At 36.3% G+C, this 27,663-nt stretch overlaps 1 protein-coding gene across 1 annotated transcript in view; it reads left to right on the top strand.

The window, feature by feature from the left end:
• Positions 1–27,663, top strand: part of ptprdb (protein tyrosine phosphatase receptor type Db) — an 83,863-nt gene that overhangs the window by 27,519 nt on the left and 28,681 nt on the right. The window contains exons 5-15 of the mRNA XM_082164415.1: positions 10,629–10,772; positions 12,827–12,972; positions 13,209–13,350; positions 14,786–14,971; positions 18,773–18,790; positions 21,634–21,744; positions 23,814–24,083; positions 25,006–25,587; positions 25,699–25,841; positions 25,950–26,091; positions 27,297–27,599. Of these exons, the coding sequence (XP_082020541.1) occupies positions 10,629–10,772; positions 12,827–12,972; positions 13,209–13,350; positions 14,786–14,971; positions 18,773–18,790; positions 21,634–21,744; positions 23,814–24,083; positions 25,006–25,587; positions 25,699–25,841; positions 25,950–26,091; positions 27,297–27,599 (2,187 nt within the window). The remainder of the gene's footprint in view (positions 1–10,628; positions 10,773–12,826; positions 12,973–13,208; positions 13,351–14,785; positions 14,972–18,772; positions 18,791–21,633; positions 21,745–23,813; positions 24,084–25,005; positions 25,588–25,698; positions 25,842–25,949; positions 26,092–27,296; positions 27,600–27,663) is intronic.

The following is a 27,663-nucleotide window of genomic DNA, read 5'->3' as shown; positions in this document are numbered from 1 at the left end:
AGTTGGTGGCGGAGTAATAGCGTACCTAACAGCACATCCAATACAAGTCAATGGACATCCAATACAAGTCAATGGAGTTGGACAAAAACTACGATAAAACCTGTTGGAAAGCATCTTTTGCAGCGATTTTTGTGTGAGCATATCAGAGTGAACACCCCTGACCACTCGGTGAGTTTCACGTCTTTGTAAACGAAAGTTTAATGCGTTTTAGGAAGGATTATTCCAGTGCACATATGCAGCCATTCTGGAGGTGGGGGGGGGGGAAAGCGAAAGAAACCTCCTACTCCACTTTTTTTTTGGAAATAGGCTCATTTTACAACTCCCCCAGAGTTAAACAGTTGAGTTTTACCGTTTTCGTATCCATTCAGCCGATCTCCGGGTCTGGCGGTACCACTTTTAGCATAGCTTAGCATAGATCATTGAATCGGACAGGACCATTAGCATCTCTCTCAAAAAAATGACCAGAGAGTTTCGATATTTTTCCTATTTAAAACTTGACTCTTCTGTAGTTACATCGTGTACTAAGACCGACGGAAAATGTAAAGTTGCGATTTTCTAGGCTGATATGGCTAGGAACTATACTCTCATTCCTGCGTAATAATCAAGAAACTAGATAAATAGCATAGATAAATACAATAGAACAAAGATACAAATTAAATAAGCAGTAGCAGTGCTTTATTTTTTTCAGGTTAACCTAACAGTATTCAGGTACAGGAATTGAATAATCAAATGTAAAATAACACTGCCTTCACTTAATAAATAAAATATAATAAAATAATTAATACAATTTATCTTTGTAAAAGCTACAAAAAGTTTTTTTCTCTTTCTCTTTTGTTGCTTGATTAACATTGGTGACACAAACAGATGCAGGTTTATTAGGCTGCTGTCACTTTAAGACGAATGCACGGATCCAATGAAATGATGATATCTGTTTTCTTTTTCAATTGTTTACTGTGTTTACCAGGATTCTCGCAGAGACGGGCATTTTGACTTAATTTTGTGTGTATGTGTCCCTTCAAGCACAAATAGATGAGAAAGAGAACAGAATTCGGTGTTCCAGTCTTCTTGTGCTCGATGTTTAAACTGACAAGACTTAAAAACGTGCAAATGATAAACTTTTACTATATGATGGATAAACTTTGCAATTAATCCGTGAATCACATGTGTTCCGAACTGGGGGGAAGCTAGCCTGTACGTATCATGGATCAGCTACGATCACTATACTTGACGTCGCACATCCTGCGATGTGACACATTGTGATATCGATGCTCAAACGATATATATCGTGCAGCCCTACTGTGCATTAAACAGTTTTAATGCACACTTTCCAGCCAATCAGAATCGAGTATTTAGAGTCTAGTGAGACAGACCATGGTATAAAGTTATTTAGGCATAAATTTTTTTTGTAATGAATTGTAAGTTCTGCACATCCAGGCTAGTTCTTTTTGTTTGTTTTGTTGAAAAAAAAAAAAGTGGAATGTAACATCCAGAAGGTCTTTAAATGTTGCATTGAAGTATAACAGAAGCCACTTGAAGTACGCAGAGGACCCATATGATTGTGTCATTCCATATGTAGAAGCTTCGGGTCACTTTTCGCCAGGGTGAGACAGATGTGTGTACCTGTTAACTGTCTCAGCTGCTCCATGTCAGAGTAGCTCTAATTGGAGTTCTGCATTGTCAAGGCAATGAGCGCCTGCCAGCAAGACTGTCCCACATCTACATGTCATTTTGTCCTCATCTGTCTCTTGCCCTGACAGCTGCATCTGTTGTACTGAGACTTAATGAGGGGTTTTGTAGAGTTTGTGTTTGTAACCGACTTACATGTTCTTGTGTTGAGTTACAGCGGCCATATGGCCAAAGAATTGTTTTTCCTTGCTGTTATATGTTTGAGTGCTCATGTGATGGGATGCATATTAGAGAAGCTGTTTGAAAATGAGAAAACTTGGATTTGATTCAGCTACTAGGTACCTAGTACATAATGGTAATCTCTCTTTCCAGTTAGTGATTATATCCGATTCAGTGTGCGTTTTTGTATGTTAGAGAACAAACATTAGGAAACACACAGCAATTTTCCTCCCCAATACTGCAAATCACCTTATGTAACTGCCGTTATTACCATGTCCTCATCTGAGGCACACACACACATACACACTACACTCTATATGCACAAACAAATATAAACAAGTTTCACTAGTCTTCTACATGAATAAACAGATTTGCTTGGAAGATCAGCAGGGGTCTTTAACCTTTTTCAGGCCAAGGACCCCCTGGTGGAAAAAAGACAGGGCAGGGACCCCCTGTTACCTTTGAAGTCTGGCCTTCAAATATGCGTATAGTATCAAATGAATGTATTCTATAATGCTTACATTTCAAAACCATTCAAATGATCATTAACTATGTACAGAGAGTTTTAATTTTTAAGAGTAATTAATTCTTAATGCATTCTATTGTGGAAGGGGCGATACATAATTTAGCTGAGCTTCATTTTATTAACTTTAGCTTAATTGTATTGAAGTTTACTCACCATATTTTTAACATACAAAAACTACTGCAGTACTGTCACAAACTTCCCATTGAAGAACCCTGCTGTTTAGCATTAATAGATCAGAAGTTGTATGTATTGGTATTGCAGCTCCATCTATAGTTATAAGCTACATTTTAAATTGCCGCTCATGTCCATGGACCTTAGAGCACAAATTGATTTAATAGTTAAAAACTGATGTGGTTCAGCAAAATAAGAGCGCATCGCTCAGTCAGGGTTTGCGAGGGAGTTTAGTGGCTCGTCTATTGAGCTTTAACTGTAGTCATTCAAAGCCTACATTATTCTGGTTCCTTTTTTCATTTGAAATACAGGGGACGTGGTTTAATACAGTATAAAAGTTGTGTAGACGTTAAAAGAATAGTTCATCCAAATTCTCTTGAAATTCCAATCCCATATGACTTTCTTTCTTATGTGGAGCACAAAAGGTGAATTTAAAAGCATATCCGGGTCAATCATTTCTATATAATGAAAAGTGCTCCATAATGACAAAAAACACTAAAAAGCATCATCAAATGTGGCAGATTTTGAATGTATTTAGATGTTGATGTAGATTTTTAATGTAGACCTGGGCTGGGTTTCCCGAAACCTTCTTAACGCTACGTCGTTCTTAAGTTACACCTTAAGCTGTACCTTATCAATAATACGTGTTTCCCGAAACGTTCTTAGTTATACCTTCTGTAAGTCATACGTTCGGAAGGTTGGTCTGGACCCCTCTTAGCTTTACCTTATCACTGTTGCAGGTCTATACGAATATAATTCTGAAGTTTTAATACACCCAGACAGTGTTCAGTTAGGCTAATTCAAGTGTTTTCATGCAAAGAATAAAATTGTCATTATACGGATTGTTGTTAGATTTTTTATTATATTATCCAAAGGTACATCAGCTGGCGAACCATTAAAGGCTTAAATGTCTATTTAAAGGGAATGATTGTGGTGGGGAGTTTGCTCAAACTGTGGCAGCGATACAGCGAATAGTTGTTTTAAAAGACGGCGCCATCCGTGGAGTGCTTTTAAAGGCCAGTGAAAGCATAGGCTACTGTCAGTTAAGTCCTATTCGGACGCTAATTGTTTATCATTGGCCCGTACGGTATTTTAAACATTTACAGGGGTAAGTTATTTTATTGCCGTCTGAATCCATAATGTCAGTGTTTTTTCTCACCCAACCCGCGTAAAAATCCCTGGCCAAATTGTTTTTTGACAAACAGGTCGTGTGGGAATTTAATTGCCGTCTGAATCCACATCTCTGAGTTTACAAGAAGAGATTCAAAATTCACTGTTTAAATCATGTAAGATTTAATGTAAGATGTACACTTTTATTACTGAAATGCTGGAAATTATTTACAAGAACACTATTTCATCGCAGCTCCACCTCAGCGAACAAAAATGGGAAAGAGATTAAAGCACATACAATTTTTGTAATGGTTATTGTAGCAGCAATATATGATACAATTTTCTAATAAATGCAGTTTCAGCTATTTCTGAAGTGCTTCTTTTATGAAGAACACCGCTTTCTCACATAACGCAGTGAAGCAGCCCCTGCACGAGGGAATAATTGATTCTCGAGCCATCGATATCAACCAATATCACCATTGCCACGGACAGCACTGGGTAACGTCGCACGTAAGAAGGTATATCTTAAGCAGCTTCCTAAGGTATAGTTCAGGGAACACGCCTAGTAATGGTATACCTTTAGTTAAGTTATACCTTAAGAGTCTTCGTAGCGCGCTAAGAGACAACGTTATCGGGAAACCCAGCCCATGTGTTAGGTTTGATTTAGATGTTTTGCTAGGTTTGACGTCAAAGACATCAAGCAGCATTGCTTCTCGCATATCTTGTGATTGAACGCCGGTGAGTGTGTTTCATGATGACAAAAAGCATCATCATTATCAAATGTGACAGATTTAGATGTTGTGTTAGGTTAAATGTCAATGGCATCAAACAGCATTGCTTCTTACAAATCTTGTGACCAACGTCAGTGAGTGCATTTGCGTACATGCATGTTCTTAAACCGATTATGCTTAATAAGCTGAAACACCTGTGGTCCTGTGGTCATGCTAACGCATTAAACCATTTTCCTTTATTAGCATAAAACTGATAAACAATAAACCAATCGTCACTACTAGATTTTTGCATCCTTCCTGCAGATATAAGCGCATCCAACCAGAGTGAGTGTTTTTGGTTGAATATATATCATAGAAATACCCAAGAAATTATAAAAATGTGTTCTCATCTTGTGTAGGCGAATGAGTAGTAGTACAGTCATAGAAACTGCAAACGTGAGAGGAGAATATGAGTGTACAAGTTTCCTACTGACATTTAACATTACAACTCACATCATCGAAAACTGAATGGAATACATAGAGTGGAATACATAAATGCTTACGTTTTGGCATCGCCACTGTGAAAAAACCTGAACTTGCATTGCATGGTTATTGTTTTGTATACATGATCATGTCTGAATCATGAATCATGTCTGAATCATGTCTGAAGATAACAAAAGGGGAAATGAAACTAGACAGATATCTAAATTTATGAACTCATGACTTCGAGTTAGGGCTGCACAATTAATCGGATTTCTAATCGCGATTACGATTACGGATGCCACGATTACGTAATCGTTCAAAGCCGCGATTAAAAAAAAAAGAAAAAAAAAAAAAAAAAAAAAGGAAAAAGCTACTTACATTATTCTGCGTTTACAGCATGTTACGCTGTGAGAGGCGAATCACGACTACTTCAGAGAACCCAGCACAATAGGAACTACCAGAGACGTTAGTGTACGCTGAAATAAAAAGTCTCTCACCTCAGAAAAACGGACTTTCCTGTCCTGTCAGCCGCTACACTGCAGTAGCGCGCACTCTTCAATTGCACGTGCAAATGCGGCGGAGCGCGCTGTATATCGCTTCACAAAATAAACAAGCATGCAACGTCGTTACGTTTTAAATTAGAAAAAAAAAAAACGCGTTGTCTAGATTCAGTATCTGCGGTCAGATGAGATGTTGTCAGGCTATATGTCAGTGTCATTGATTATTCTATCATTATTATCATAATTTTTCATAAAATCTCTCACCTCAGAAAAACTAAATTTCATGTCCTGTCATCGTTATAGGCCTACTGTGCTCGTAGCGTGCACTCTTTAATAGCTCGCTGCATCACTTCACTAAAGCGCAAAAGAAATACGAGCATGCAACGTCGTAAATTAGTAAGTAACGAAATAAAAGTAAAATACCAATAAATCACGTTATTGGTACGTCATGTGTTTTGCATGCAGGTATGATGTTCATTCTATTTATCCTTATACTGTCTATGTATTTATCAGGAGCAGCTTCCATGTTTCTTTTAAGTATTGTGTATCACCATGGTAGCCTAACTGTTGTTTCCATAACCCCAAAATGCCACTTATTGGTTACTTTGTATATTTTTATATGACTGTGGTGGCTCACACCAAGATTGCATAACAAAAACTAGTTTATTTATCAGTATTAGTCATATTCTTACAATTTATTTGTATGTTAAGTAAAGGGGGACAGTACTTGTGTGTGTCAACAATTTTTGTGTAAACAAATGTATTATAATAGGCCTATATAATTCCTAAAAAGGTGGGTTTTTAGGCTTGATGACCATGGGGAAATGTGGGTCCCATGGCCAAACTATTCAAAACATCATTCAATGTAAATTGTTATAATCGTAATTAATTATCGCAATTACAATTTCAAGGGAATAATCGACAATTATGATTTTTGTCATAATCGTGCAGCCCTACGAGTAACAAAGTGAAGTAAATCAAGAAGTCAGAGTTTGCTTCTACCTAGTATCAGAAAGGTTTGCTGAATAATGCTAATGAAGAACCAATCTTATTGTAGGAAAATGATGTAATGTATCATGTCACCTTTACCATGCTCCTATTCTATAAAAACTGTTGTATTCTTTTTGCTGGTGGGATTCTCACTGAAATTTGTCTGAGATCCTCCTGCCGTGAAGGCATTCGAAGACATTTGTCTGGAGTCTGTTTAGTTATTGCTGTGCAGCAGGTTAGTGGAACACTAGAGACCTTATCCCCAAGTGATTGTGTTCAAAAAGGAACGAGACGTCGTTCGACTCAGTGTGAGACTCTTAGGAGGGGTTAGTTTACTATTATATGCGTTCAGAATAGCTATCTTAGCTATAACACAACCAACTCGATCAGAGGTGAATTCACCAGAATATGATTTTGCAAGTGTCGACTGTAGACGCTTGGGTGTCGACTGGAGACGCCCCAGGTAAACTTAAGTCTTGTGCTTAGGGGAAAATCTACTTGTAAACTGGTCAACAGCCAGGATATTCTTCAAAATATCTCAATTTGTGTTCCATGCAAGAAAGGAGGCTGTACGAGTTTGGAACGACATGAGGGTGAATAAATACTAAAAGAAGTGTAATTTGTTTTGTTAACTATCCCTTTAACAATGGACGACGAGGGTCTCTCAAAAGAAAGCTCGTCATTCACTGTTGTTTGATATGCTGTTGGCCCTCTCATCACCTAATTGCAGGCTAATTGTGTCAGTGCATGTTAACATGATTGGTGCCTTAGTAATAAATATCAATTATTTGACTCGTTGCATCTGAATAAGTAATTAAGATGCAGATTTGTTTAGTCAGTAGCTATGTCTCGCTGTTCCACAAATACACACATATATGCGCTTGCTGATGGCTTACTTTCATAGTCTTTTATGTTTCTCTCTCTCTGTCTCTCTCATATGCACACAGACGTAGCCACAAAGCTTAGCTATCGACTTCTGACACAAATGGAGTTGAAGCAGGAAATATCAGGTTATCATAATGATCTCTGTTCTTTTCAGATTAGGCAGGGTAGCATATGGCTCTAACACAGGGGAGAGGAATATAATCCCCACGCACACACACACACACACGTACACACACGCACGCACACACACGCACACACACACACACACACGTCTGGTTTACTATCTTTGTGGGGACTCTCCATAGACGTAATGGTTTTTATACTGTACAAGCTGTATCTCCCCTTACACTAACCTGACCCCTAAACCTAACCTACCCATCACAGAAAACTTTCTGCATTTTTACATTGTCAAAAAAACCTCTTTCTGTATGATTTAGAAGCTCGTTTCTTCATGGGGACCTCAATTGTGTGACACAAGTCACCATGAGTCTGTGGGCATTCAGGTTGAAGTCCCCACCGGGGTATAAACACATGTACACACACACAAACACACACTTGTTGAGTTTTTTTTATGTTTCATGGGGACTTTCCATAGACAAAGATTTTTATACTGTACAAACTGTATATTGTATCCCCTTACACTAACCCTACCCCTAAACCTACCATTTTGTCCCGATAATGTAGGGTTTACCAGGACACATGCACACACACACACAATGTCCACATTGTCCAAATCGAAAAATAAATTCGTATTTAACCTGTAAATAAACAATTAGTTCTAGGATACAAATTTCAGCAAGAGTCAGCACTATTGTGACCTTTGTGCAAAAAGTCAGATTTTCTTTCAAAGGAGATGCTCTTTCAAACAGTGCTGAACATGGATAATCAGCCAGCTTGAGTGCATGCTGTAAAAAAAAAGTACAAATTCTCAATTTTAATTTCTATCTGACTTTGAATTTTATTTATTTATTTATTTCTTGTTAAATAATATAATTTTTATTAATTAATTTTTTACAGAAACTGTTATACTCATTAAATTATAAATATATAAATTAGAAGAAAATATAACCATTTTCATTAGTGGTCTTAGACTTTTAGATGTGACGCATCTTTGGTGGATATACTCAGTTTATTTGTGCATTTGCGTATGCCTTGCGTGCATCTACGTATTTTCCTGATAATAATGTGTATTAGGGATTGCGTTAAGCTGCTGTGGAGTGTTTTCCAAATGAGGCAGATGGTGTGTGTGTGTAGGTTTAGGGGTTTGAAGGGCTTCAGTTTTACATGAGTCAGAGATCAGATTGACCCATTTCCTCCCCAGTCGAATCCAGACATGTGGAAACACACACTCATTTGGGGTTTGTATGTGTCACCGTTCTCCTCCTTCACTCCCCGTTTCCTACATCATCACGATTCCCTGCAGGAAGTAACACGTGTGGTCTTTTCTCTCTCAGCACTGTAAAAGTGAAGGAAGCCTCAGAGTGCAGTGGAGGAATTAAATATGGATAGGCAGCACGGATGAGGGGGTCTGCAACCACTCTCTCTCCTAATGATGTGATGTGATGTGACAAGCGTGGTGCTCATGGGGGCAGAGTTACCATAGCGATTCCCAACACACCCCCATCTGTGGCAATCTCCCATGCACAGCATCCATATTTAATGCAACTTTTACTTAGTGCAGTTCAACTGCCCACCCAACTCTCTCTCTCTCTCTCTCTCTCTCTCTTTCTCTCTCTCTCTTTTTCTTTCTCGTTCTCTTCGTTATATTTTCAGAAGTAAGATACATTATACATTTATGGGCTCTTGGTTATAATTATTGAGTTTATGGTAAAGTTTTCCGGCCTGCTGGGGAGAGAGAGAGGCCTTTAGGAGCTGTTATGTATTATCATATATTCCATGCTGTTTTTAAAGTTTTACAGAGTTATTGTAATCTGAACTTTGTATAACTTCCCAGTTATTTTTTGTCCCACTTTTGTTATAACTCGAACTATAACTCTATAATCTCTCTCTCTCTCTCTCTCTCTCTCTCTCTCTCTCTCTCTCTCTCTCTCTCTCTCTCTCTCTCTCTCTCTCTCTCTCTCTCTCTCTCTATATATATATATATATATATATATATATATATATATATATAATATATTTGTCAGAACAGATGTTAACAGTTTTTGTTCGTCCAACTATCAGCTAACTCGGCTAACAGCTTTGAAGTGTGATAAATGGCAAATTGTTTAAAGTTTATCGCCTTAGAAATGTTTAGCACGCTGGAGGACAATTACTGTCAGTATTCTCTGAACTAAATTAAAGAAATAGTTCATCCAAAAAGGAACATCATTTATTCACCCTCATGCCATTCCGGACACATACACCACTGTTCAAAAGTTGGGTAAGACTTTTTAATGTTTTGAAAGAAGATTCTAATGCTCCAAAAAGGCTGCATTTATTCGATCTAAAATACAGTAAAAAGAGTATTTTGGAAGAATCTAAAGAATCTAAAAGAATCTAAAATAACTGTTGTCTATTTTAAAGTTTAATGTATTCCTGTGATGGCAAAGCTGAATTTTCAGCAACCATTACTGAAGTTTCCAGTGTCACATGATCCTTCAAAAATAATTCTGATATGCTGATTTGCTTCTCAATAACATTTCTTATTATTATTCTCAATATTTAAAAGAGTTGTGCTGCTTAATATTTTTGTGGAAACCTTAATTCATATTTGATGAAGATATCTATTTCAGGATGTCTTCATGGAACTTTTCTGTAAATGAAATTAAATGGGGACTAGGGCTGTCAAGCTTAAAAAACACTATGATTTCAAATAAATCTATCAAAATCATATAGTTATATTATATAATCAATAATTTGTGCCAGTTTTGATGTCAACGACAATCGGCCTTGATGCACCATATTTGAATATCCCTAAACATGAATGACAGAACTTATGTAAAGATTTTCATTAAGTTGTATAGCTTCAGAAGATTTATTTATGTTCATTCATTCATTCATTCATTCATTCATTCATTCATTCATTCATTCATTCATTCATTCATTCATTCATTCATTCATATTCATTCATTCATTCATTCATTCATTCATTCATTCATTCATATTCATTCATTCATTTTTTGTGGAGCTCAACATCCCCAATTCGGTTTGGAACAACATTAGGGTGTGTAAATGGGTGAACTATTCCTTTAATGCAAGCTAGACTACTCTCTGCCTGTGAAGGCTCTATGTTAAATGATATGTTCAGTGTTCAGGAATTGATTGACCACTCAGTAATTTGTTATCTGATCCTCAGAGAAAGTCTTACACACAGAGTACTAATTGATTAATGTGATCGATTCATGTCATGTGCTGCGGCCTACACATGTGACTGACAGATACGGTTGCTTGTTCACATGTGTATTTTAGGTTATGAGTGCACTTACAGCTTGGTGATCCACATAAACAGACAAGCCAATGAGAGGATGGCCAGAGGTCACATGATCTACAGAAGCGCCTACCAGCCGGTACTACTGATTCTACTGAGCGTGCTCCAGCTGGCGCATACGCAAAGTGAGTATACAGGCATCAAAAACATATCAAACAGTGGCAGAATCCAATGAAACTCAGAATAATTGCTGGCTCTTTTCATGAAATGCTCTAGTTCCCCAATCCCCACCAGTGTAAAGGATAAAGGCACACTTTAATGCCGCTTAGAACGTAGTATGTAATTAAAAAAATAAGGTTTGTGAACATTCTAAGCAATTTCATAATGCTAAACCAGTTGGATGGATTATAATACTATCCTCCAATGTTTCTTTCACTGCACCAAATGTCCGGATCAGTGTTTACAAGACAACTGTGCCCTTCGCTGACTACGTAAAGAAATGACGTCAACATTTAATACATGGATTTAATACATCTTTTCATTTGATGACCATGGCAAAACATTTAAGCAGATAATCAGGCCTGCATTTTGTTATACTCTAGTAGATGAGGGAAACAATACCATTGTGTTTTTAGTTGTTAAGAATTTAAATGCAGAAAAAATGATTACATTTCATTCAAATATAGTTAATTGTATTAATTAAATTTATTAAATAGATTTATTATGTGGGTGTACATTTTTTTTAATTGTATTCATTATTTTTATTTCATTATTTATAATAATAATTATAAAATTTGTATTGTTCTCTCTATGATCTTTGTAATTGAATATAAAATATAAATATGAAAATGGAAAAGTAGTTGCACTCAATGGCTTTGTTGTGCAAATGTTATCTGCGCCTGTGTAGATTAAAGCATGTAAAGTTATGATGAAGAGATTTCATTGCACATCATCTGGGGTGATGACATGAACATTCAACCACACTCTTACATTGTTCTGTTTGAACCGGAGCTGAACCTTTGGTTAGTTACACATGCCATTAGTTTAGAGCTGCTAGTCAGTGGGTTATAGAGCAGATTAATGTGACATCCGTAGACCGAGTGGATTAGCAAGCGCTGCAGAATGTGTCAATCACACTGCTAATCCGCACTTTTCCTCATCTACAAGTTAATTCACTCTGTCTTTCGTATTAACTGTAATGCACTTTTAATGCACGCATGAAGTCACTGCCTGATTTTTAAAGAGGTTTTATGACTTTAAGTCAAAGTCAGGTTTATTGTCATTTTCAACAATGGCGATCAATGTGGTCATTATTTTTAAAAAGGTCTTCACATATGATTCTTTTTTGCATCTAATTGCATCCAATCCATTTTGTTTTATTTTATTTAAAACGACTGATTTGAGTTTTTAATTTAATAGTATAGAATTTTAGTATTTGGTACAATGTAAAAATAATTATTCGGCTTGCATGTAGGGCTACATGCAGGGTTTAAAATTAACAAGCGCCAAATGCAGGTAAAACTTTCTTGCCAATTGGTCCATAAAGTTTTAATAACTTAAATGCAAAATTCTATATTTTATTTTGTTTGTTTTTTAAACCAATAGCATTTAAAACATGAAAATAATTGTTGGCTTAACTGTGCATGTCATGACATATGCATAAATGCAGTAAACTTATTATACTGTTATATTAAGTGCATTTGTCGCTTGTTCATTTTAAACCCTACCTTTAAGTTACCCTACTCTATATGAGAACTAGAACTTAATAATGTATGGATGCATTCATATTCATTCTGGAGATTTTAAATACTAGAAGAGAGTTTCTCCATCCTCAAGACACTTTTGCACTTGCACCCAAAAATAAAAATTCTTTCATCATTTACTCAAGTAAGTTGTTCCAGACCTGTATGAATTTCAATTCTCTGCTGAACACAAAAGATGATGTTTGTATCGATATGTTGGTAACGAAACAGTTGATTGACTTCCATAGTATATAAAAATACTATGGAACTCAATGGGGCCCATCAACTGTTTGGTTTCCCATATTCTTTAAAATATCTTTGTGTTCAGCAGAAAAGAAAAAAAATCATACAGGTTTGGAACAATTGAAGGGTGAGTAAATGATGACAGAATTTTTATTTTTGGGTGAACTATCCCTTTAACTGGGCTTGTGTTGACCCAGTCATAGTTAATTATGGGTCACCTTATACAAACCACCAATCTCTGTCCTTCTTGGCAGGTGCTCCTCGGTTCACTCGTATGCCCACTGATCAGATAGGTGTTCAGGGGGGCGTGGCCTCCTTCGTATGTCAAGCCACAGGAGATCCACTACCCAAAATCACATGGAGCAGAAAAGGCAAAAAAGTCACCAACCAGAGATTTGAGGTAAACTCCCGACCCCCGAATGCACAAACACAAACCGTACAGACAGCTTGCTTACACATTTGCTGCAAGCAGCGTCAGCGATATGAGGTTGTAACACTACTAAAGTGAGATTCCATAGTACACTTGCTGTAATTTCACACATTTGTCCTGGCTCAGTGGATTCCATACATATGGTCTATAAATACACACAAGCTATTCAGGAAGTTACTAACACATTTTTCTTTGTCTGTCTGTAGGTGATAGAGTTTGAGGATGGTTCAGGGTCTGTGTTGCGAGTGCAGCCACTACGGACTCCGCGAGATGAGGCTATATATGAATGTGTGGCATCTAATGATAGGGGGGAGATCAGCGCCTCCACACGTCTCAGTGTTCTCCGCGGTAGGTAATGGATCTGACTGGAAGGTTCTTCAAAAATTCTGTTCTGTAGTGCACTTCTGTCAAGCTTGCCTGATACATGGCATTTCTGCTATTTTTAGAGAAGTACCACAGAATTTTGGGAAATACCAATAAGAAGTAATTAGAATAATTGTTTTCATGCAGTGACCAATAATCAATATAATGGCCAATATACAGCTATAGGCCAACACTGAATCTACACATTTTACACATTTTCTATGCTGATTTTGTGGTAAATTTTGCAGATATTATGCATTAAACCATTTTTTTTTAAGTGACAAAATATGATGATCTCCTTACCCCCTTCCTGAAACATAAGAGCAGCTGTATGATTTCATGTATAAAGATCAATTTAAAAATGTTTAGAATGTTGTAAATATGTCATTTCCTAAATTCAAAAGCTTGCTTTTTTGTTCTCACTATACTAAAGCCAGAGCTAACTTTTTTTATATTATTTAGAAAATATGTACTACTTATTAAGTTGACCGCATATTATATATAATAAAAACAGCTCTAATTTTAAATAAGAAATAAAAACCAAATATGTCTATAGAATAAAATAATTGTGATGCATTTTGTATTTTCTGACTTCAGCAACAATATCAAATTTGGATAAATATGTGTAAATCATTTAATTAATATATTTTAGGGATGCACCGATATGATTATGTAACCTATATGACAGCCTTTATGACAGAACTTGTTGCACTTAACTGTATTTTCCTTTTTTTGAAGTGATTCCTATCAAATTTCAAGCAATTCAAAACCATCATGACGAACAGTGTCTCAGCATCTGAAGCGTTTCAGCTCAAGGAAATAATCAATTTTTTATCGACTTTAATATATCGGCCAAATTTTTGTATTGGGCCGATAACGATAATATTAAAAATGAACAAATATCGGCCGATAACCGATATGGTGGCCGATATATTGTGCATCCCTAGTATATTTCAATTAATATCTTATATTGAGATGTTAACTTTGACAAACCCCAAACCTATTTTTTTTGTAATGAGTGAACAAAATAATTATTGGCTTATGTTACAGACAAGATTTAAAATGAGCAAGTGGTTGTTGTTTTTTGTAAAATGAAAAATTGTCTTGCTTTTTATATACAGGATACAGTTACTGTATATTGTGCATCACTAGTTATTTTTTAGTTTGTGGTCTATAATAGTACAGGCTGTTTACGGTCTACAGGAATTGGTGCAGTAAGTGATTTCTGAGAAACACTGTTAAAGTGGATCAGACCAAGAACCAAAACACACTTGTTCATTGTTTGCTGGAGCAAACAAATCAGCGGGAGCGTATACACTCATGATGGGGGAGGTGCCTGTGTTGCATCGTGTTTGTTTTGGTGATTTCCAATATCAACAGAGATGTGAGTGTAATGTTTGTTTGTATTTATTTATTTCAGAGGACCAGCTTCCCACTGGTTTCCCTAATATTGATATGGGTCCTCAGCTGAAGGTGGTGGAGCGTTCTCGCACCGCTACCATGCTGTGTGCAGCCAGCGGAACACCTGACCCAGAGATCACCTGGTTTAAAGATTACCTCCCCATAGATACACACACTCATGGCCGGATCAAACAACTACGCTCAGGTGTGTGTGCTCTGAAGGATTTGCAGTCTTTGTTCTCTTATTCTCGTCATTTGTTTAAAGGTGCACTTAGCTAATTTTCCTCTTTAAAATATAAATAGTTCATTTTATAAATACGTTTTAAATTATGTACACTCACATGAGATGAAGAGTCATATCAGTAGCTTTATAAAAAAAATGGTTCAGTCTGCATGGAGCTGGTCTCCTCATGGGGACAGCCATGTTGATGTCACATGACCAGCTGTGTTTTGCTGAGCTTGAAACAAGTTACAAATAATACTAATAATAATGTTGCAAGTTTTCTTTATATATATATATATATATAGGTATGCACCAATATTAAAATTCCGGCTGATACGATACCGGAAAGCCTATAATTTTTTCATGTTGTGCCTAATATTAAAATGATATACTACTGTGCCTAAATGAATAAAAATCAATACTCTAAATAAATCATCTTAAATGCTAAAAAAATAAATGTATGCATCACAGCATTATAATGTACAGTACAAAAACCGATATTTATTTTAAAATTTGTTAAAGATTTAAAAGATCTAACAGTGCAAGTTAAATTGTAAGTGCTTTTAAAGAGTAACTTTAAGTGAGTGTTAAATGCTGGTAGATGTAATCTAAATGTAACCAAAAAATTGCATTCACAATTAAAATATCGGCTGATACCGATAAATAAAAAAATTCTAGTATTGGACGATAATCAATGTGGTACCGACATATATATATTACTATATTTTTTTAAGAAAACATAGTTATAAAAGTACCTGTAAACAAGGAACAAGGAAACCAGACAATACAATAGACATATAAAAGACACAACATAACAGTGGGAAAAATTAAATGTCCAGAAACGCAGTCACTGCAAGACCAATGAAACAATCCATGAGATCCCATGCCGCAAACTTACACGCATAACCTCTCTGAGTGCATCTTTAAAGAAATCCTGTAGCCTAATGTCCTTTCACACACACACAGTCTCAAACACACTGTTTTTGCTGTGTGACGACCTTAAGTGATAAATGTGCTGTCTCTCTTTCTGTGTTTTAATCTACAGAGTCCTTTGGTAAGTGTGTTATTCTGAGGCACAACACACACTCACTCATATTCAACCACAAAACACACAAACATGTCGTTATTGGTAAAGCGCATGATATATCTACAGTACATATTGAATTTCCCCTAACAATATAGTCACCCTCTCTCCACACAAATATAGTCAGAACATAGTTTAACACACAGTATTCACGTACAGTAGATAGTTCTCCTTACCCGAGCGCTGCCCCTCTAACGTGTGGTACTGAGCCTCTCGCTTCCACTCTCACTTACGTTTTCTTGCTCCCTCCTTCACTAGCTCACTCTTTCACTTCTCCAAACACTCACTGCCCTTGGCATTGGATTTCCTGCATCACTACCCCCTTCTCACTCTTTCAGATCTCTCTCTTTCTCTCTTTCTTTCTCTTACTTTGTTGCCTAGATAGGTTTGAATGTCCTAATGCTGAATGTTACAGTGGCTTTTCACCCAAAACCGTGGCCTTTTTGGCTTTCCTCTTTCTCTGGGCTCGAGTCTGCCTGTCTTAAGTCTCTGTGTTCTTTTCCATGAATTTCATGATCAACTTTCTTAGAAAACAGGTGTCATCCAGAGGTTGTGCTACGAATAATCGTTATGCGTCACTGAGAGGACTTGGTTGTACATTTTTCCGTCATGACCAAACACTTGGTATTTTTGCTGAGATATTGATATTACAATAACTTTAGTGGAAATTGTTTTTTAGTAGCAGATTCTTGGCTTTTTGTTTTTATTCCACTCTTTGTTTTTGTAATCTGGTCATCTGATTTAATAAACGATAATAATAAACTATTGTTTTTCTCCTCAAATAATCATTTAGATTTCACAGGGGTTCTTTTAAGGGTTTGTTCACACTTGTCAGGTTTGGTTCAATTAAAAACAAACTCTGGTGCGATTGCTCTGTTAGTGTGGTTCATTTGTGAGCTTATTTAATGCTTCAAATGAACACGGACCAAAGGCATATAAATGAACCCAAAATAGTATGTTATGATGTCACAAGATGCAAGCCTAAAAAGGAAAGAATTCTCAAGCATACCTGTTTTTTCTCATTATAGGAGCTATGTTGTTTATCAGTTCGGCACAGGCATCAGAAACAGCGTCTCCTCGCAGCATTTTTGTTTGTGTGTGCAACGGAGCAATTTCTGGCACTCTTTTGATTCCTTTACACATTTTATAAGCTCTTTGTGAGTTCTCAGCTGGTAAAAATACCATCATATGTATGCACATACAAGGAGCACATTTAGTACACCGCATTGTTTTGGATGTTCGGTAAGTTCCGTCTCAAAATATACATGTATGTCATAAAAGCGTTTTTTTCCCCTTTGTTTTGTATCTTTGTGAACACTAAGCGAAACAGGACTAAATAATTTTCTTTTTTGGTTCGGAGACTCCAAAGTGTGAAGCAAACTACAAGTGTGAACCTAACACTTCCCCCCCTCCTTTTTTTTCTTTACTTCTAATTAGGGTTGTGCCCGAAGCCTAAATCTGAATTCACAAAGGCACAGAAAACGCATTCTACGGAGCCCCTAAAGGGACATGGTTAGGTTTGTAGCGGTAGTCGGTTACATTATTACAGTACATCAGATTTCACTTGTCACGTGAAGATAGTAGGAGAGATAACTGACAGGACTATGTCAGAAGATTTGGTGCACAACAGATCCTGAGCGTCATTGACAAATATCTTATCTTGTAAAATGTGGTGTCAGTACCGCCTCTCCCTCCTCTCAGTGCGCGTGATCGCGAATTCGAAAGGGAAAGTGAAAAGCGAGCACGCATCCAAAAGTGATTTCAATACCCTGCATATTGATAGCTACTTCCTGATGCCCGAAAATTCTACACAATATAATTATCCAAATAAATAATTGCGAAAGAACGCAAAAGCATTTAAATATATATTTTTTCATCACATTTCGTATTTTTTACATCTCAATGTCCCTTTAGAGGCTCCGTAGAATACGTCATTTATTTTCCAAGCATATTCGACTTCGGGCACATCTCTACTTCTAATCCCTATTTGCATACTATAAGTAACTTTGCAACTACATGTCAACTATTAATGTATTAGTAGACTGGGTTAGGTTTAGGGTTAGTATAATAAGTTGACATGCACATGCAAAGTTACTTATATGAAGTAGAAGGTCTGTTGGGGAACCATTAAAATAAATATTAGCAGATATTAAGCAGACAGTGTACTAATACTCTAATGACTAATGACTAACTTATAGTTAGTAGATTGTCTACAGTGAACTATCGAAATAAAGTGTTACTTACCACATATTTTACTATGGGAATGGCTAAAAATGTTTCTGAAATAGGGATACACAATAGACCAGATTTTTTTTATTAAAGCATTTTTTAATTATTTGTAAAATTGTAATCATATTTGAAAATATTTATAAAGTATAACCATTATAATCATTAAAACGTGCTAAATGACGGAAAATTTTCAGTTATTTTTGCTTAAGACGACCTCTGTTGCCATCTCATAAAATCTCAACACACACTTTGCACTTAAGACATGAAGAGTCTCCCTCCTCCCCTCTTTCTCTTTCTTGCACACTTTATTTTTGCTGTTTCTATTTTATCCCTCTATCTTTCTGTTTTCTTTCTCTGTATCTACTTTTCACTCTCTCTCTGTCACTTTGTTTTTTTCTTCTCATTCTCCCTCGCTGCACTAACTCGTCTTCTCTTTAATCTCCCATCTGCTTTCATTCTCACACATCCAGGGGGTACGCCTATCCGAGGTAAGAGACTAAAGCAACCCACCACATCTATCCTCACCTTATCGCTCTCTTTCTTTCTTCCTTTTCCTCTCTGTCTTCCTCTCTGTCTTCCTCTCTGTCTTCCTCTCTGTCTTCCTCTCTCTCTCTCTCTCTCTCTCTCTCTCTCTCTCTCTCTCTCTCTCTGATTGTTTGACTAACCGTGTCATTTTCAGAGATTGTGTTTATCATGATTAATGTTTGGGTTCTGTTGCCATGATAAAACTACCTCCCCTTTACGCAGATCTTATCTGAATGTGTTATTTTCATGGTGAATTAAAATCAAATAGACATTAATTTTGTGAGTTGATAACAATAATTTGAAATCTCTACTTTAGGGGAGAAAAATTAAAGAGGATTTACTTTAGTGGTTGTTCAATATGGGTTTTAAAGGCCCCATGACATTGTCTGATGCAGTTTTCTTTCTTGTGGTGATGTATTACCTATTGAAAAAGGAAGCATGGGCAGGACATATTGAAAGGCTCATCCATAAAACGTATGTACGAGGTATTAAAAAGGAGGGTTGTTCTCATTCTAGATAGCATATTCTCTAACCAAAAATTGATAGATGAGTCATCTTTTGTTTTTGGCCTGTTGTCCCAAAAGGCTATACATTTAAAATGTGTGTATCCTCTAAAAGTGCATAGCATTTAAACAAATTCAAAGCTAACTGCCATGGACTAAATTTTTTGAATATTACATTTTTATGGGATCTTTAAAGTTTTATGTTTAGTCCCCTTTCCAAACTTTGAATGGTTGCATCATTGCTTGAAACTGAAAAAAAAGTGAATTTTTTTTGTAGATTATCAGATATCAGAGATGACTTAAGGCCCCGATATACTTCAAGCGAAATCGAAGTACGAACTGATGTGATGAAATGAAATTTGTTTGGAGTTCATTTTGGGAGATCAAAACAGCTTGCCAAAGCGAACTTTCCGGAAAAGTTTGCTACGTCTGGTAAACACCTTTATACTACCATTGGTCCGTGGGGATTATGTAATAGGTGGGTGTGCACTGAGGCTCCGCCTTCTTTCTCGTATAAATCTTTTCTGGGTCATTTCTCCTGCTCAGTCTGTTGAGGTCAGACGTCCGCAAGAAAAACATGAACACACTGGAGAGCTGCTTTATAGTGGAAAATCAAGTTGTATTTCTTGATTTTAAGCAATTTATTGTACAAAGTGCTATATAAATAAACATGACGTAACTTTACTTGAGTTCCGTAAACTTTACAACTTTACTTGTGACAACATATCCACATTGCTTTGATCAGATACTTTTCTTATGCTTTATTAAAATGCTTGCTGTCTCAGTTTCATTGTGTGTTTATTTTATTATTTAGAGGAAAGCGCGCAGCATGTATTTACATATTCATCTAAACTTTGCTCTCAGCAGTATGGGCGGCATCAGATGTTCACTAATATTTTGAAATATTTTTCCCCTAAACTTCGCCGTAAGTATATCGGGGCCTTTATGCGTTTTCCAGATGAATGATGGGAAAAGAGAAGCGATTAGCTAAATTAACTTATAATATATTATGAAAATATAGACCAAATCTGATTTTTTTCAGTAATTTCTGTGACCGATTTTACTGTTACTAACATTACAGAAAATATTGATACTTTTCTGAAATGCTGTTAATTTATTCCAATTAAAACATGTTTCCTGCTTTTGCTGTTTTTCTCACGCTCTTCTGATCCCTCTGCGGATCTTTTCACTTCTTTCTCTCTCTAATTAAACATCACTTCATTTTTCAGCTAGAAATTTCTACTTGGATGAAAAACCAGGCTTTTTATTATTTTTATCTTGTTTTTTTTTAATGAAGCCTTTTTAGAATCTGCTCTACATGCTGTGCAACAGCCTGTGTATTTTCTGTCTGTCTGTGTCTATATCTAAATATTAATATATATAAAAAAAAAAACATTTTTGAAAGAGACTTGACTGCTTTGTTTCTCTTTGGTAAGAACATTTACTTTGATTGCTTTGTTTTTGAGATATCAAGGCAATATTTTGTTTATTTTATTCTTGGCAGAGTTGTTTTTCTAAATACTCTGATGATTTATATGTTGTTTTAACTCTCTTGGCCACTGTAATTTTGTCCTGATATTTACATGTAAACCAGTTTGTGTGGTGTTGGTATGTCTGAGTTACAGTTAACAAAATTGTTGAGCTCTATGGACAGCATCTGTGACATACTTTTGATTTTCCATGCAAAATAATTTTTACTCATCCCTTAGTTTGAAAACAAACAGAAATTGTGTGTACAGTAATGCACTCATAATAGATGTCAATAGAGCAAGGCAAGCCTGAGAAAGGTCGACTGACCGAAACGTTGCAAAAAACTTTTTTTTAATGTGTGCAGGATTTATAATTTTCTTTTAATAGATTAGTTTAAAATTATACATTTATTAAAAAAATGTCATTAGTTTATATTGGACTTTTTTCCGACACATGATTCGACCAATAATTTGATTGTGCAAGACTGTATTTTTCTAGCTGGGAAAATGTTTTATTTGTACTTAGAAAGTATTGCTACTGTATATGACATTACACTAGCATTATAGAATCTCTTACTAACGTTGTGAAAAGTATATGAAATTACAGTAAGTATATTAACTTAAATAAAACAATATACAGTATATAAAATGTCTTTGTTTGGCGAGTTAAATTATTTTCTGTGATGATCAACAGCAGGCCACAGATATTGTCGATAGAGCTTAACTTGTACAGAACATGGAACATTCGATCCAAAGGACTGGGCTGGTGACAAAGTATGTGCATGTGTCGTTGTGTTGTAAATGTTTTGCCTTTTTATGTGCATATGTATCCAGGTGCACTTCAGATTGATCAGAGTGAAGAAACTGATCAGGGTAAATACGAGTGTGTCGCAACCAACAGTGAAGGAACGCGCTACTCGACACCAGCTAATCTTTACGTCAGAGGTACAGCTTTGAGTTACTTATTTGAGCGCTGTAGAATAAAAAAAAACTTAACCTGTAACTACACATTCTTATGAATAGATACATGTCAAAGCAAATCTCTGTAGTCTGATCTGTCTGATTCTTCTTAGATCATCTCCTCTTATCAAGGTCGTAACCATGTCTTGAACACTGGGGGGGACCAAAGTTTTTTCTTTTCTTTTTTGGTCTTTTTATTTAAAGAAATTAAATAATTAAAGGATTAAAAATGAATTTAAGGGAATAAAGTAGAAATAAGAACGGTAAAAAAGTTCCAGGTTTAATTGTAGCCTATATAGTTGTGAAGTAATCCATTTAAACTCTTTGCAAATAATATTTTATTTAAAAATATGCACACATTCACTCTTGTTCGTATGTCTAATATGTCAAAAAAAAAGAAAAAAGAAAAAGTGTTTCTTGTCTCGTCACATTCAGTTATTTTCAATTCAAAATGCCGAAATTAAAGCAAAGAAGTTGAGTAGTTTGGGGGGGGGGGGGGGGGGGGGGGCAATTTGTCCATTTCTAATGAAATACTTGTCCCCCTCAATGCCTATGGTGGTTACGGCCCTGCCTCTTACGTACCTTAGACATGTTGTCATTGTTTGTTTGTTTCTCCCTGTTGGCTCACGTCTCACTGCTGGACTCCTGTGTAGAATTAAGAGATGGTGAGTGCTCTTCAAACCAGTGCTCTGTTTCTTACTCTAATCTGAGTTTCAGACCCTCACATCTACATAATCCTTCTCCTCCACTGGGATTTCCTCCCTCTGGACAGTCTAACTCACTTTCCAGATCCTAATACTGCATATGTCATTTGACACTAATCCACCACATTTTACCTGATCCTTCTTAACCGCATTCCATAACATTATGCTGATAGCAAATGATATCATAGTAATGCCATGTACCCATTTGAACTTCTGTCCAGTTACAATTTACAAAATTACCATTTATTTCATACATTCATCCTAGGTTATTTGTGTGTTTGTAATAGTATACTGTGAAGTTAATTCTCTATTTTCCCAAATTATTTTCCCAATTTGTAAGCTGGGAAAGTGTGGGGATTTTATTTTGAGAGGAAAATAAGATAGAAGTAAAAAATTTTATATATTTCTTGGACTCATCAAGAAATCACATATAACATAGGACCATCATTTACAAATATTACCGAAAAAGGGGTTACACTTCACAATAAGGTATCATTTATTAACATGAACTAACAATGAAAAATACATAACCAGCAAAAAAAGTTAATTTCAGCATTTACTATTACATTATTAAAATCAAAAGTTTATCTGTTAAAATGATTTAATGGTCATTGGCTAACATGAACTAACAATGAACAGTTTTATTTTTATTAACTTATGTTAACAAAGATGAATAAATACTGTAACAAATGTACAGAGAATACAGTTTCATTTCAAATAAAAAATATGCATCCCAGTATTGTTGTTAGCATATTCATAAACCAGCCAGTAAAAGCCAGTATTTTAAAAACTTTTACAACATTGAAAAGACAAACTCACTATCACTATCTGGCACACTTTACCAATGCTTGGCTAATCCTTAACAAAATGCACCTGTATTTGTACTCCAACAATTCACCTTAATATATGACCTTATATTATATTTATGAAATATGATATTTTTAGACTTGGATAAATTTGCTTTGATAAAAAAATGATAAAATGATAAAAAACTGTAGAATATGTACTTTGACATGTCAAATACAGTGTTTAGCATAAAAAATGCATATAACTTTTTAATGTGCATCTCTCGATCACAGGCAGCTGTATTTGATGGCTTCTTTTCTTTATATAACATTTATATACATATTTGATGGCTTTTTCTAGTAATTAGTCACCTGACAACAATTATGCATAGTTTGACCCATTAAAGAGGTGACACAGCCTAACCCTAACTTCTACATAACACATTAATAACCTGCAGCGTACAACACTCTGAGGGCGTATCTTATTAGAAGCGGTGCTCTCTGTAGCATTAATAATGTCTTTAGCATGAGTTAGTAAATGGCTCACTGTCTTTTACACCCTCAGTGCGTCGCATCCCTCCTCGGTTCTCAGTGCCACCGATGGATTATGAGATCATGCCGGGAGGAAGTGTGAATATCTCCTGTCAGGCAGTGGGCGTTCCCATGCCATATGTCAAGTGGATGCTGGGAGCCGAGGATTTGACACCAGAAGATGACATGCCTATTGGGCGAAATGTTTTGGAGCTCACAGATGTACGCCAGTCTGCCAACTACACGTGTGTGGCAATGTCTACACTTGGAGTTATTGAAACTGTTGCCCAGATCACAGTTAAAGGTACACAGGAGTGGTGTTAAAAGACTCTCAAAGAAAATGCCTAATGTTATATTAAAAAAAAACATTTAGCTAAACAATAAGTTCCATAGGAGGAGCCAATATTAAGAAACCAACGATGGTTGTTCCAAAACCTAGTGAGCTGCCTTGCTGTCTCTTGCCTGGCTAACTAAAATGTAACCTCAGATAAGTCAATGACTTGGAACACTCTTCATAGGCTACGACTCGCTCTGAGTGCACATCAAACACATTTATTTGATTTCAAAAGGTTTGTTCATTTTGTTTTTAAGCAAACAAGCTGAAATAAGCATAAAAATTGCTTTAGTTTCTGCTTCAGAATTTGGCAAGTATTATTAGCTATTATATAGGAGGCAGTATAACTGCTGTCTATCTTTTGTTACAACCTTTGCATTAGGGGCGTCTGTAATGCATTTAAATACTATCTTGTGTCATGTCATTTCATGATACTAAATGAAAATGAGTTAAATAGTATTTACATTTTTCTGAAAGTAAGTCATTTTATTTTTCACTACCATTCATAAGTTTGGGGTCGGTATGATTTAAAAAAAAATGTTTCAGAAAGAATTCTCTTATGCTCACCAAGGCTGCAATTATTTAAACATACATTAAAACAGTAACATTGTGAAATAGTATTACAAATTAAAAAATAAATGTTTTTTATTTAAAAATATCTTAATATTAAAGTATTTTAGTATTATTAAAGTAAAGTATTAAAATATTAAATTATATTATATTATATTATATTATATTATATTGTTTGTGCTGCTTAATATTTTGTGGAAATCGTGATACATTTTTTTCATGATTCTTTAATGAATGTAAATTATAAAATAAGAATAAGAATTTTTGTAAATCTTTGTAGAAATGTTCCCTAATTTATTTCTCTCCTTCTTCAACTCCATAGCCCTCCCCAATCCTCCAGGAGCTCCAGTTGTCATGGAGCGATCTGCCACCAGCATTACTCTGATGTGGGATAGTGGAAATCCACTTGCTGTTTCTTATTACATCATTCAGTATCGTCCCGCCTCCTCCACCGACACCTTTAAAGAAATTGATGCCATAGCAACAACTCGTTACAGCGTGGGTGGACTCAGCCCCTACTCGCACTACCATTTCCGGGTCATGGCGGTGAATTCGATTGGCCGTGGCCCACCAAGTCAGACCGTGGAAGCTCGCACAGCCGAACAGGCGCCTAGTTCCCCTCCTCGCCGCGTCAGAGGTCGCATGCTGAGTGGCTCCACAGCGATGGTGCAGTGGGAGGAGCCAGAGGAAGCAAACGGTCAGGTGGTTGGGTACAGGGTGTATTACACGTCGGATTCGTCTCTGTCTGTGAGCCAATGGGAGAAGGAAATGGTTCGAGGGGCTAATTTTTTAAACATACGAGACCTGACACCCAACAAAACATATTATATTAGAGTGCTTGCCTTTACCGCAGTCGGAGATGGACCTCTTTCCAGCGATCTGCACATCATTGCCAAGACAGGAGGTGTGCAGATTGTGAAGTTGGGATTATTTTATAGATTCTAATATTGCAGCTTATTTTGTTTCGGTTGCATCATTCTCTAAGCATTGTCTTCCTGCCTCCACTCATTTCTAGTCCCATCCCAGCCCACAGAACTGAAGGCAGAGGTGAAATCAGAGACCAGCATTCTTCTGTCGTGGATCCCTCCTGCTCACAGCGGCACAGATGCCATCACTGGCTATGAGCTCATTTACAGGCTTGGAGACCAGCCAGAGCAGGCACGTACACAGACACACACACACACACACACACACACACACATACAAAACGTTTTCATTTTGTAGTGTCTGGTTTAATGCTATTTCCTTTAAACTTCTCTCTTCCAGAAAATATCATTTGATCCAAGCTCCAGTTATTTGCTGAAGAATCTGAAGCCGTTTTCCACCTACATATTTCAACTAGCAGCGCGCAGTAAACACGGCCTGGGGGCATTCACCAGTGAAATCACCGTTCAGACTCCACAGACACGTATGAGTGATTCTATAATTGGAGTTACATTTTGCATTTCAAAAAGTTAAGGAAAAAAACTGTTCAGTAACAGAAGTTCTTTCCAGTATCTTATTGAAAACGTATTCAATTTTAATAATTCAGTGCTTGCCAAACACCTTGGTAACAGAGTTTGACGGTAACAGAACAGGTTTTACAAAATAACTCTTTGTGTAAAACTTTTTAGATTAAAATATATTCTCAGAGAGCACACATACCTTTCAGTGCTTCAGATCTTATCAGTGGGAAAGTGACATCATTTCCCGTATCTTACATAGTTGTGGGAGATAATTCCACAAATTTAAAGGCAAAGTTTGGTGCGGTAACATAATTGACACAAGATAAACACAAAAACACATAAACATTTAACATTTTAAAGCATATTTAAAAAGAAAACAGTTATTTTAAATTGCTCAATATTACTGTTTTACTGTATTGTTGATCAAATAAATGCAGCATAAGAGGCTTCTTTCAAAGACATTAAAAAGTCTCACCGATCCCAAACTTTTGAATGGTAGTGTATCTTTAAAAAAACAAGAACTTCAAATGGGGTGACAGCATTTGAACAGAATCATTAAACATAATTAAAGAGATATATACAGCTAATAAAACTATAAAACACCTAGATTTTTATTTATATGAATTATAACTGTATCAGACACATGTCATGAATCTTGCATACTCACTGAATCCATCAGTATGAACTGATTCCTTAAATGAATCAGATTTTTTCATGCTAGACATAAAGAGTACAGTTTATAGAGCATGTTTTTCATTGCCTTTGTTCACTCGGCTGTAAAGACTTTGTTGTTTGGGAAAGATACAGTAAACGGCTGTCAGGCTATTGAAAATTTAGTGAAGTGTAAAGAGCAGGTAAGAACATGAGACACTCAATGAAAGGATCTGGAAAGAGGGAGTCAAACAAGTAAGTTTTACGTTGAATGTATTCGTTTTTCATTTCAGTTCACCATATGTGGACGATCATTTGCAGTTTGATGTCTTGCTTTATTTTACCTGTGTGTGACACCACATTTTACGTGTCAATTTTGTCCTTTTATGTCTTTTTTTTGTTTTCCTCTGATTTCATTTCATTTCCACACATTATCATCCACAACAACACTTAAACTAACCACCGCTGCCTCAACACACACAATTAAACCCACCCAATTCTCAAACCACCCAATCAGAGTCCACACCCCCTCCCCAGGAAGTCACATGCATAAGCCCCTCCTCCACAAGTCTTCTGCTCAGCTGGGCTCCACCCCTCACAGATGAAAACGGAATCATAACAGGATACTCCATCCGATATGTGGCAGTGGAACGGGAGAAAGACCCCGTGCAGAGGATCCCGAACATCCCATCTAACTGTTTCCGGTACCGGATAGAGGGGCTGAAGAAAGGGACCCTGTACTCTGTGACAGTTGCTGCCCACACTGACACAGGTCAAGGGCCTGAGAGCCTACCAATATTGGTCCGCACAGAGGAAGACGGTATGTGACAGTGCCTTAATTTGACCCTTGACCTGAAGCTGAGCCTCTCCCAAAAGTCCTTCAA

The sequence above is a fragment of the Leuciscus leuciscus genome (assembly GCF_965113295.1).
Source record: "Leuciscus leuciscus genome assembly, chromosome: 3".
Classification (NCBI taxonomy): domain Eukaryota; kingdom Metazoa; phylum Chordata; class Actinopteri; order Cypriniformes; family Leuciscidae; genus Leuciscus; species Leuciscus leuciscus.
The sequence above is the reverse complement of the archived record's forward strand: the minus strand, read 5'-3'. Positions and strand labels throughout refer to the sequence as shown.